General features: G+C 42.6%; 1 protein-coding gene across 4 annotated transcripts in view; it reads right to left on the reverse strand.

The window, feature by feature from the left end:
* Positions 1 to 13,204, reverse strand: part of VPS13B (vacuolar protein sorting 13 homolog B) — a 1,020,896-nt gene that overhangs the window by 157,169 nt on the left and 850,523 nt on the right. For all 4 annotated transcript variants that reach the window (XM_040432419.1, XM_040432415.1, XM_040432418.1 and 1 more), the window contains exon 40: positions 4,665 to 4,861. In XM_040432419.1, coding sequence (XP_040288353.1) covers positions 4,665 to 4,861 — 197 coding nt within the window. The remainder of the gene's footprint in view (positions 1 to 4,664; positions 4,862 to 13,204) is intronic.

Below are 13,204 nucleotides of genomic sequence, written 5' to 3' on the forward strand. Positions count from 1 at the left end.
TAAGGCGCTCTCTCCCCAAGGAGAGATAGTAACCCCCAAATCTTTTCTCCACACATACACACTTGAGGAGAGTTGAGGCCACCTTGCTAGACACCTCTGGTGATGGCCGTATCTCCCACAGAATAAAAGGATTGGTCATGTGGAAATCCATTTGCCCGATATTTATTTACCCTGACATATGCAGTTGAAGGAGAGTCAGGAGGCCATAGCCCCATACATTTTAGAGGGTTGGCTCGTCCTCGACGTCCCACTGAAATAGTTGGGTTCAACCAACATACATCTAATATGTATGACCAGCTACACTCATTACATGTCTATCACCTAAGGCCAACTATTTTTATCAGGAATGGCAAACGATTAAATATGTATAGGGGGTTCCCCAACTGTATTTGTCAATCATACTCAATCCTACAGTGTTTTAGAAGTATGAGGGATACACTATTGGTTGCTACAGTTTTAGATAGTTTGATAAATCTGCTCCATATTCCCTAAAAACACAAGTCCTCGTTCTTCACCACACCATTATGTTCTCCCAACGAGAGCTTATTTGGACCGCATTCTTGACCCAAACACACAGTGAAATCTACAGGGGCATAACAGCTGACCATAACATTACACCCTTGTGCACTCAAAGTACTACACATAGAAACATATTAAGAGCAACATATCAGGGGGAAAAAAACAGAACTGGATCGCACATCCACAATGCTATGCTTTGATCTAATTAAACTCACTTCTCGGCGCCATATTAAAGTGTACAGCCCCCATACTTCATGCTGTACAAGAGGCATAAGTGTATATTTTGATTAAAAGGCATAAGCCCACTTACCACGCCAAGGTCGCCTCTATGAGTGGGACCTACTCTGACAAAAAGGCACAGCACAATGCGGTGACAAAGTGGCGCTGCCCTAGTAGGCGACGGGACCCAGGAGTCAAACAGCAACCCTGCTGTCTGACAATGCCACCCATGACACTGGGTCCCACCAACCCACCAGCACAGCGCCACAAAAGCCACCACGCAGCACTGCACCATGTGAACAGTTGTCTAACCCAACATGTCCATTGCTATCAGGAGCTACAGGTCAATGACCACATCTATGCAGACTTCTGCAAAATTAAAACCACCTGTGCCGAATGGGAGGAGTGCTGATACAAGTGGTAAAGAAGGAAGACTTGAATAAGATAGATGTGGTCATTGACCTGTAGCTCCTGATAGCAATGGACATGTTGTGTTAGACAACTGTTCACATGGTGCAGTACTGCGTGGTGGCCTTTGTTTTTGTGGCGCTGTGCTGGTGGGTTGGTGGGATCCAGTGTCATGGGTGGCATTGTCAGACAGCAGGGTTGCTGTTTGACTCCTGGGTCCCGCCGCCTACTAGGGCAGTGCCGCTTTGTCACCGCATTGTGCTGCGCCTTTTTGTCAGAGTAGGTCCCACTCATAGAGGCGACCTTGGCGTGGTGAGTAGGCTTATGCCTTTTGATCAAAATGTACACTAATGCCTCTTGTACAGCATGAAGTATGGGGGCTGTACACGTTAATATGGCGCTGAGAAGCGAGTTTAATTAGATCAAAGCATAGCATTGTGGATGTGCGATCCAGTTCTGGTTTTCTCCCCCTGATATATTAAGAGCAACACTTAACTACAACTGATACTAAACACGGGTTAAAAAAGGATGAAAAAAGAAAATATATTGCAAGCAAAATAGATTTGTTCACTGAACGGCTATAGGTACACGACCCAACACAACTACAGAAAGCCAGAAGAAATCAATGCAAAAAAAATAAAATTTATAAAGCAGCCAAAGCGATAAAAACCAACCCAGTAGATAATGCTCATTGCTATGGACTTAGGCGAAGATGAAATCATACTTGTATGCTACACTCGCTGGGGCCGTAATGTCAAATGGTTTGACAAAGAAACAATATTCTGACTTGAAACAAGCAACATTTAACATTCCCACAGTATTCACATTACTGCGGTGCCAAGTTGACCACAAAGGTAATTTTGTGGAGGTCCCAAATTCAGAAGAATTAACCCTGTCTAAAACACTTAACTTCTCAGTGACGAGAATGCATTCTTTCACAATTAAATCAAGAAACCAGTCCCAGTTCTGTCCAATGAATGGGAAGCAGATGTTTAATTTCGTTATTGATTTTTTGATCCGCTTTTCCGATTTCCCAGATCCTCTTGATATCTGTGACTACTTCTGTACATGAAGCAGCATGAAAGCTAACAAGCCCAGTGCAGCACAATACTGGGAACCAGAGGAGACATATGAACTGTTCACTGAACAGAGCTCTGTGGATGGGCGGCAGCATGACAAATTTCACTGTCCATTCCAAACCCCAGCACAAATATCAGCCAAAAAAATTCCATCTATCTCCACCGAGGACTGAGAAACTGGAGAAGGGCGTCCAACTGATATCTGCTTTGGGAACCTGTCTACCAAATAGCTTCCAACTGGATTAATTTTGTGTTGTTTACTATGTGTGCAGACTTCTCAATACCAGAAGGACCTTTTAATAAGTCTGTTGAGATTCTCCCGTGCCTTAGCATATTTTAACCATACGGTCTCAGCAGTCATCTTGGAACTGGAGTTTATTGGAAGTTATTCTGAATGACCAGCGCGGAACAAAATGTTCACTGATAGAAAGTGGTACAGTTTAGGAATGGTCAACATAGGATTAACAGCAACAGTGACTAATTTACCAAAATGTGTGTGCACTCCCATAATGCTACTTACCCCTGGCATTACCGGGATGTTCTCACCATCTTAGTCTTAGGGCTCATGACACGACCTTATATATTTTGCGGTCTGGATCCTAAAAAAATACGGAGGATGTCCGTGTGCATTCTGTATTTTGTGGAACGGAACAGGCCTATCCCTGTCCGCAATGCGGACAATAGTAGGGCATTTTATTTTTGCCGAACAGACATACGGAAACAGAATGCATACAGAGCCACTTACGTTTTTTTTGAGGACACTGAAAGAAAATACGTGCGTGTGCATGAGCCCTTGCTTGACTGTGTCCACAACTCCTATAGCGATTGCATGGAACAGCAGCACAAATTCCTGACTCCTTATCCATACAAATGCATTCGAACTTGGGACCCCCAAACAAGTGGTGGAGGTTCATGCAGTGATGCCTACACTAATCTTCATGTTTAGTCATTATTTAGTACTCAGAGGGGATATTCCCACCAAAAGTATTACTATGCAATGAATAGGGCATTTCCAATTTAGTATCATTGCAAGGTACATGCAATAGAAATATTATTGTTGTTTTTTTAACATACGCTACTACTAGGGGTATTTTAGGGGACATTGTTGTTGCTTGGAGAACAATAGAGGGTATAATTATTGCTGGAGGCATTTTTGGGGGCATTATTTTTTTCTGCAGTATAACATTTGAGGGCATTGTGTAGCACATCAGGCACAATATTGGGGGGGGGGGGGGGGGGGGATCTATATGACACCTTTGGGACACTATGGTGTTTATGCAACAAACTCTACAGAGATGAGACATGGCTGAGAGAAGTCGACATGGCGGTCTTGGCCAAATGGAAAAGATAAGGAGAGAGAACATCTACTGTATGTAGGAGGAGACATAAGAGCTATGTAGTTCTGTATTCTCGTGCTGACAGGAGGGCTGGCTCTTTGCTGTGGCCTGTGTCACCTCACAGACCATCACAGACAGGCAGCTTCTGGGGAGGTATTTTGTGCTGCTGGGGCGGCCCCTATCACAGCCCCTGTTGCTGCTTTGACACGCACATGGACAGAACATCACAGGAAATAAGAAAGAGCTGCATGGACATGGTCATGTGACCACAGCCTAGATAGGAGCAATAAAGGTAAAAGAAATACATTACACAATTACTGTTACCTTCATAAATTATTATTTTAAAGGATGTTAATGCAAACTGGAAAACACCTTAAAGAGGACCTTTCACCACTGCTGACATGCCTGTTTTAAATGATTCATGTGTTCTCCATGTAATAACAATTCTGCAGCACTATTCTTATGTCTGTATGTTGTGCCATTCTTTTATTACTCCTGCAGTAAGGGTACAGAGGGGAGGTAACCAGTTGGAGATGTGTACCTGCACAGACTGACTCTATCCAATCAGTGCTGCCATTTTCAGACTGTGCAGGTACACCCCCCCCCCAACTTGTTACCACCATCTGTACCCTTACTGCAGACTGCTAGAAATTCATTTATAATTTCTAGTAGAAATAATAAAGGAATGGTAGACCATAGAGCCATAAGAATAGATGCCCCAGAATTGTTATTACATAGGGAATGCATGAAGCTAATAAAACAGCCATGTCAGGTGACAGGTCCTCTGTAAAACCTTCACCAAGACCCTACGGTAAGATTTCTACAGACCTACTGTTTTGATTTGGTTTTCCATGAGTTGTATATGAGCACAATTTTCTGATCAAATAAATAAAGCTAAAACTTTATTGCTTAAATATTCAACTGTAAACACTACTGTCAATAAGATGTCGCTGCTATGCTACTTTTATGTTTTGCGCTTCAATATAAATGACTGACGAGAAAAAGCACTGCTGATTATGATGTAATTTAAGCAGTCTTCTACATTTTGTTTGGTGGGCTCCATCAAGCTACAGTAAGCACAGCTATACACAGCACGTTCTACCTCTGGTCATCCGTGGAATTCGTATTGCCATTCAAAACAATTCTCCAAAGATGTGAAGACACGAGCTCCTTCTGGTCGCTGACCGTGGTAATGCTTGGCAGCTGAAGCTCGCATGGTTTGCTCTCCGATAGACTGAACTCTCGAAAGGCAACAAATGACCGTTGGAGTTCATCCCAGTACTCAAGGCTACAAGGGATCTATAAAAGAAACAATGGGAATTCCAGTTATTACAGCTTTAAAATGTAATATGCAAGAAAAACATTCAGGCATGCAAATCTTGCCTTAAAAGACCTAAGCTAAATAGATAAATATGACAAATACACAACCATACATAGAAATCATTATTACGGAGTGACTCAGAGGCACGCCATGACTCAAAATGGAATATATGAAACAAAGAAAGAATGGAAAAGGAATAAAAAAAAAACAAATGAGCTAATCAAGAAGCATAGCAAATTGTATGAAATGGGACATTGGGTTCAAACAGTGAGACTTTGCTCTTCTGAGTCGTCACTAAAGCTTTCCGTTTCTTCCCACTGATGGAAAAGAACTGAATGCTGTATGGTGGGGATATATCAAAGAAACCAAGGACGGACTGGTCAAAGACCCAACAAGAAAATTTCCCGGTGGGCTGATGCCCAGGGGGGCCGCCCAAGCGCTCCTAATGGCCGCCAGCTGTGCACATAACCATCTAATGATCTCAGTAGCAATTACTGCTAGGGCATCAGGTACTTATGAGCCACAGGCAATCTCCTGAATTGAACTGTATCGCCATCCTCAGGACGGTGATACAGTTGAATACTGCAATGGGGGGGTTCTGATGGGTTGGAATTTTGTGCTGCATTGTGGTATTGCTGGCCCCGACTACTTCTGTTGTCCCTGCCTACTTGTGTTGCCCCTTCTTCTGTCAATTTGGATCTGCCTACAACATGGGGCCTCTTTTAGGTTTTTTCCAGGGCTACTTTCAGCTTTCAGTCCGCCCCTGAAAGAGTTGTACAATTTGATTTAGGCCTTATGTAAACAACAAGGCCATGAGCAGGAGGCTGTAGAGTGGCACACACAGGTCCCTGCCATAAACACAATGGGGCAGATATATTAAAGGGGTCGTGTAGTGGAAAGATCTATATCAGATTGTTGGTGTCCGACTCCAAGTAACCCCCGACGAACATCTGTTTGCAGAAGTAGCATCCGGCGCATGTGCATGCACTGCTTCAGTTTTAAAATTACCTGTGCATCATCACTTTTGCAAGCGAGATGAGGAGCAGGTGATTTTCAAGCGGAAGCAGCGCTGACACAAGTGCCGCTACCTCAAACAGCTGATCAACAGGGTCCGGGGAGTTGCACCCCTACAGGATAGCTCAATATCTTTGCACTGCACAACCCCTTTAAGGTTTATGGCATGCCAGAATATGGTGCCGAAACCAGTTTTATTTACAGTTAAATGTCTGACCAGTATGTACCGTATTTGGATTATTGAATGTAAAGCTTTAACTTTGATGTAAAAAGTGGTGTATTTTTTTGTGTGGCAGTCTGAAAGATATTTGGACTTTATACTATCAGAATGTTACACCACTTTTTAGACCACCTTGGGGCAGGTATAGTTTTTGACCGCAAGATGCACCAAAATCTGAGACTGCAACAAAAGTAGGACCAGAGGAAGAAAAAAAAAAAAAAAAGCTGACTTGCAGACAGTTGTGTCTAGCATGTCACCAATGGGTTCAAATTCTGGGGCACGGCCTTAATAAATTTGTCACAACTTATTTTATTTATTTATATGGCGACAACATAATTGGGCATTGTCCCCAGTGAGGCTCACAGTCTACATCTCCTATCTGCAAGTCTATTGAGTGTGCACAGAAAATTCTGTCACAAATAAAGTAAGATTCTAGGTTCAAATGCATTACTATATCTCCCCCTCCATGTGATGCTGTATTATGGTGTTATACCTCCCGACAAGCAGTACTTGTGAAGTTTAATGAATAGTGGATGACAATGACATCATGTTACTGTATTTGCAGCAAAGTATAGGAAGTTTCATGTAGTATATGGAACACTATCAACTGGTACTTATGGGCTACATGTGCTTGGATTTCTAACACCCTGCTGCAGTTTTTATGCCTGTTCACAAGTATATCAGTACAATAAAAAGCTGTTTGCAGAGGTGCAGGAGTGGCAGTGCTGCACTACTGAAGGCTGGTGGTCCCCACTCTTTCCTATAGCGGAGACCATGGTGTGTGAAAAATATGGACCAGTGACCTGCGATGCAAAGAAATGCTATCTGTTCCTGGAGTGAGGATCAATTAGCTGAGACTATGAAGGGCTCTCAGCCCTGGGTGCTGACACGGTGTCTCAAGTATACAGATGTAGTAGAGTTAACATCACATTTAGTTAACGTGTTATGACTATGACTGTTAACTCTGTTACATCCGTAGTTCTTAGACTGCACCCATTAATATTTCTATTTTATGACTGAGGAGAAGTCTGACCAGCTACCACCATTGAGCTGCTTCTGAGAATTTTGATCGGTGCAAAAACCTGCTTGTAGCTGGCCAGCTAAGACCTGTCCTAGGTTGCTAATATAGCTTATATGTGTATACAGCTAAACCTGCCAATAACCTTAATACAGTTCCTATGTTTGTGTGTTAAAGACAAAAACAGAGTTATTTACAGTGACTTCATGTTTGGATGTCATGTAATAGTTATATTTTGTGTTCACAGAAGCAGAAAAGGTAGTATGCCTTTAAGATTCATTATATAATGTAAGGTAAGCTCAATGACACAGCAGAAACAACATAAAGCATGGAGTTAAACTGTTGTTGCTGGGAAGGAGTCTTGACCAATCCTAGCCAGCATCACACACAGCCCAGGAGTTTTGACCAATCACAGCCAGCCTCACACACAGCCTGTGTGGAAAATTGCCTAGCAGGAGCTTCTAGAAATTATTATTCACCGGAGAGAGAAGCTGAACAGACATTCACTCCACTAAGAGCTGTGTTTTATGAAAGCAGAGAGGTATTTAAAAACAGTTATATAATGTTCCTACTGTTAATATAGTGATTAGAAATGTATACTTACAGTTCTACCAATTGCAAACTACAAATACCATACAAACAATTGTAACCATTCAAATTCCATATTGCAATCCAAATTGCATACAACCATACCAGATCATACTCAACCAATCTGCAAATAGTTACTGCTAACTGCATATTGCAAATTGCGACCAAATTCAGCAAGTAGAACTATTAGTTAGACCTCAGATATACCTCTCAGAGAGAGATCATAAAGTGCTTAAATAACTTTAAGTGAGAGTACAGATACTCAAGAGTGAAATATATCCACCATTTTATGTTGAATGACCAGATTGAACAGTTGAACCACCTTATGCATACCACCATTTTATGAATCTTTATGCAACACGTGTTTTGTACATGGACTATCTGCTGCAGAGGCGGCTGTGTTATATATGAAGACAAATAGAAGTTAATAAAGAAGTTATTTCAAGCATTTGGTGTGCTCTTTAAACCTACTGTTTCCATAGAACGGCGCTAGAGGAATTACAGAGTATTAGACAGTCTGGTTAGACTAAAAGTCAGAGATATCAAAATTTTTCTAATGCCACAGCGCAAAAGGCACTTCATAGTGCTGCGCCTGCCACACCGCTGTAGGTCTTGTTTTTAAGAAAGGAGGGAAGAATGAAGGAACAAGAAAAGAGAAAGGGGAGAGAGCGATGGGAAAACCATCAGAGAGGAATGGGGAGACCATAAGAAAGTGCTGATGGGGAAGGAGAGAGAGACCAAAAGAGGGAGAGAAGGGATGGATGAAGAAACTAAGGCTAGTTTCCTGCGTGCAGCGGTTTTCTCGGCATATTTGCCGGGTTGCAGCTGGATTTCCGCCAATCCCCATTATAGTTAATGGGGCCCGGATGGAATTCACGTAGCTTCCTGCCAGAATAGCCTGCCGGATCTCCCGAATGCAAGTGTGAAACTGGCCTAAGCGAGAGAGGGAAAGAACAGATGAAACTTTTATGTATTTATTTACTCACTTATATAGCACCAACATATTCCACTGTGCTTTACAGACATTACCATCACTCACTGTCCCCAAAGGAGCTCACAATCTAAGTTCTCTATCAGTACTGTATGTCTTTTGGAGTGTGGGAGAAAACCTACACAAACACAGTGAGAACATACAAACTCCATGCAGATGTTCTCCTTGGCTGGATTTGAAACCAGGACCCTAGCGCTGCATGGCACCAGTGCTAACCACTGAGGTGCCCGTCAGATTAGTCACTGCTGAGGAAAACCATGAGAGAGAGAAGAAGAAAGTGGAAAATATAGTACAGCTACACACGTTAAAGGCAATGTCGGTGACAAGTTATATGGCAAGCAATGGCAGGTCTCACACAGCCAGGGCCTGCTCTATAAATCTGAAGCAGAAAAATAAAACTGCCCATATGTAAATGTAACAGTACAATAAGAAATTATTAAGACGCACACATCGTCTTTGTTTGGAGAGGAAGAGCACTTTGGGTGTAACTACTAAAAATACATTTATCATCTTCCTACAGCTGACCTTATTTGTCCTTTGAAAATTAAATTTTCCTCGGGTCAAACTGTTAGCCATAAAACTGCAACGCCATAACTATTTCAGGAAGGATCCCTTCACCGCAAAGGGTCAAAGGAAAGAAGCAGCGAGGCTGCAGACTGCAGTGTGTAATAACACCAGTAACAATGAGCTGACTGATAATGACTGTATCGCAGCGTTCCAGAATGAACCACCTGCTTCAAGATCAAGGATGACTCTCATCGAAACCCACAGCGTAAATATGGAAAGGCACACACAGCTGGATGGCTCTGTAATAAGCTGTGTATTCCCTGAAGCGCTCACTGTTTTTGTTATTCCTTTATTAATAACCTTCCTTCTATCTTGAACGCCGTCGAGATTGTGGTTCTCGCAGGGTGGGCTTGTCTTGGAGAGAACATGCTTTCTGTTCCAGTAACAACTACTGTATTACTAGATGTCCACTGAAGACAGGAAGTGTGTGCGCGTTTTAACTCCTTCATACAGGCCACCTAAGAGAAGACGTGGACGCAGAACACAATATAATCCTGTATGAGGTGGAGAACGCCAGGTCATGCTGGGATTATAAGCCTGGCTTCCTGAGGATGAATAAACTGCTTGCTTGTTGAGTGTTTCTACTCTCTTTTCTGTTCTGTGGCCAGCTCCCTCGGAATACAAATCTTCCATGTATTCTGCGAAAGAAAAACAAAACCTACATGTCTTGAGACAAGGGAAAACTTGGCAAGTGCTGCGGTAATCTGGTCCGAGGCTTTTTCCTATAACACTGATCTATATCAGCCCTGCTGAAGGCAATAAAGAGCTGACAAAAGTCACATGGCAAAAGTTACTGCTAAAACTATTTTACATACCAAGCTCAAGAAATATACTTAAAGGGGTTGTCCAGGATTTTTAACTCCCCCACTTTCACACTCAGAAGTACCTGTGAAGACAGCTATACTTACCTACTCCTCGTAGCTCCCGGTCGCTCTTTGCTGGACTTACAGCCCTGCTTATGAACTTCTGCATGGAAGGGTTCATGTGCACCTCTGAAGCTACTGACTAGCCTCAGGACTAACATATCTACAAGCAGTACAACACTGCTAGGTCAGAATCTACTTGGGGAAATGTCACCACTGAGGTCAAGCACTGCCAGAACTGAGGGGAGCATGTAAGTATAGACCTCTTCATAGGTATGGTTGAGTGTGGGGAGGATATAAAAACAAAATCCTGGACAACCCCTTTAAACACAAGTTGATCTCCAAGATAAAGAAAACTTCCTGCTTAATTCAAAGACGTAGAAGAAGCTCTCTTATTCTACCCTATGTTCCTTTCTTTCTTCCGCTCTAATCAGGTTCGATGCACCTGCCAAGTTCAGCCTGGATAACATCTCGTAGTACAAGGACTAGAGTCTTCCAGGTCTTAGATTCTTTACTTGACTTCCTCCTGAAGAGGCTAAGGCTACTTTCACATCTGCGTTTTCCTTTCCGGTTTTGAGATCTGGCAGACAAAACTGAACAAACTGGAACAGAGTGCACCAGAATGCATTCCGTTCCAATTTGTTGCATTCCCATGCCGGACACAAAACCACTGCAAGCTGCATATTTGTGCGCGGCATGGGAAACTAAACATGCCGGTCCTGGCACCAGAAAACCATGTAAGTCAATGGTGCCGCAACCCATTGACTTAGAAATGCCGGATCCGGTATGATCATTTTTGATATAATACAACCAGATCTGTTCTGAACAGATGCAGCCGGTTGTTTATTCAAACAGATGCGTTGTGCTGTAGTTTTGAGATCCCATGCCGGATCTCAAAACCGGACAGCAAAAAGGCAGTTGTGAAAGTAGCCTAAGATGGAAAGGTGATTCTTGATTGGTGCTGAAGCAATCTGGTATTTCAATCTATTACACTCCTGATGAGGATCCAAAAACATGGAGCGCGACTGACGTGTGCTTCTCACTTCATAATCTTATCACAGGATAATTAAAGTGGAAGTCTTTCCGTCTCTCTACCTAAAATGATATCACTGCCTAATAGGACGGTAATAGGATGGTAATTTTCTATTACCGTCCTATCTTCTCATTTCATACCCTTAGAGTAGGCTATATCTAAACTTATGCTTGCACTGTAGGGAAGCAGTGATGACAGGATATGGTTTAGAAGACATGAATCTAACGGAGCAGAGGCGTACTTGCAGAATCGCACTTTTTGACCTGTGTCGAGTTGAATTTACCTTACAGTGCATCACAGCAGAGGAAAAATGGAAAGGAAACTCGTTCATGACTTTCTTACTGTGTAAGAGTATAATGTATGAGGTAAAGAACTATGGATTTTACATGTGTGGATTTCTAAACTGGATACAAATTTTCCAGAACCATTCACATTCACATAGAGAAAATGGTTCAGCAGGATCTAAATAACATCCAAAAAGTTTTATTGAAGATTCTCAAACATGTGTCGGATCCAAAGGATTGACGGTCCACATGGCGCTCACGCGTTTTTGAACTAAATTGTTCCTACTGATGCTATAACGGCTTGGATTTTATTTTGATCGTGCTGCTGGACCGTTTTTACCTTGGCGTCTATTTTGTCTAAGCTAATGAGAGGTCCAGTCAGTCATTTGACATATAGCTTCCATTCATTGAACTCCGTGTGCATACAGTATGGACTGCTCTGACAACTTAAAAAAAGCAGTCCATGGGCAGGAGTGGTGCTTTAACCTGACCCTGGATGAATGTGATGTGCATTTTGAAGGAATCTAGGGCTGTGTCTGAGATTCTCATATTATGTCAGGACCACCATTACTGATCAACAGAACAAGAGGAGTAAAGAGAGAGCTGAAGCCAGTTCTTTTCTGGTTGCAAACAGAACAAGCTTATAAACCTCTCACATGTCAGCAGGGCTCCTAGAATACATTACTGTATGCACTGTATTTTGGGAAAGGCCACAGCTCGCAGAACAAAACATCTGTACAGACACTGAACAAGCAGGGAATGCTGAAATGTTTGAGTTCACAGGCATGCATAATTCTGAGCGCGTAAAGGAAGCACATTTTTAATACAAATAAATAATCTGAATGAATCAGTATTTACATGGCCAATATTAAAGTTTTGAAGGCCAGACAACCTCTTCATTGTATCCTGCAAAACAGTTGTATTACGACAATGTTGGATGGGTGTTAAATAGCTCTGTTGGTTAAAGGGAATCTGTCCCCAGTTTTATCTGGGGGTAGCAAAGACTGGTGACACTAAGCAAAATGCTGGGTCAATAACCAAAACTGACCCAGCCATTTTGCTAAAATCTGCATTGGGCTGCTCCAGCTCTGGAGTCAACAAGAGCTCTGGAGTCCTTACTTTCATGAGTTCCTCGTTCTGTAGATCTTGGGGGTTTTAGAGATCAGACAGTGTCCTCTGGATAGGTCATCAATATCTGATTGATGGGTGTCCGTCACCTGGGACCCCCGCGGTCAGCCGCGTAAGAAGGCAGAAGTGCTCCAGCTTTTCCTAGGCCGTGTGAAGTCACGTTCATCGGTCACATAGCCTAGTGCCATTGAAGTGAATGGGGCTGAGCTGCGATACCAAGCACATCCGTGCTTATACAATGTACGTTGCTGGGCTTGGTGAGCAGAGAGAAGGCCACGGCGAACGCTGGAGCTTTCTCAAACAGCTGTGTCGGACCTCCTCCGATCAGATACTGGCGACCTATCCAGATTTCATTTTTTGGCATATCTCAGCATATCCATTCACCATAATGTTAAATATACACAAACTATGTCAGGTGTTACTTGAGTGATAAAACTGGCTTAGGTAATATAAATTCCTTGGCCACACAGGTAATGCCCCTTACCGCTCACATTTTTTAGAAAAGTGGAAATCATAGTGCGAACAGGGTCATTTTGTGACTCTTATGTTCAAACAATTTGCAACTTTTAGCGCCACAATTCTGGCATGGAGTGCTTAATAAATCTTCCTAAAAGT

The sequence above is a fragment of the Bufo bufo genome, chromosome 5 (assembly GCF_905171765.1).
Source record: "Bufo bufo chromosome 5, aBufBuf1.1, whole genome shotgun sequence".
Lineage (NCBI taxonomy): Eukaryota > Metazoa > Chordata > Amphibia > Anura > Bufonidae > Bufo > Bufo bufo.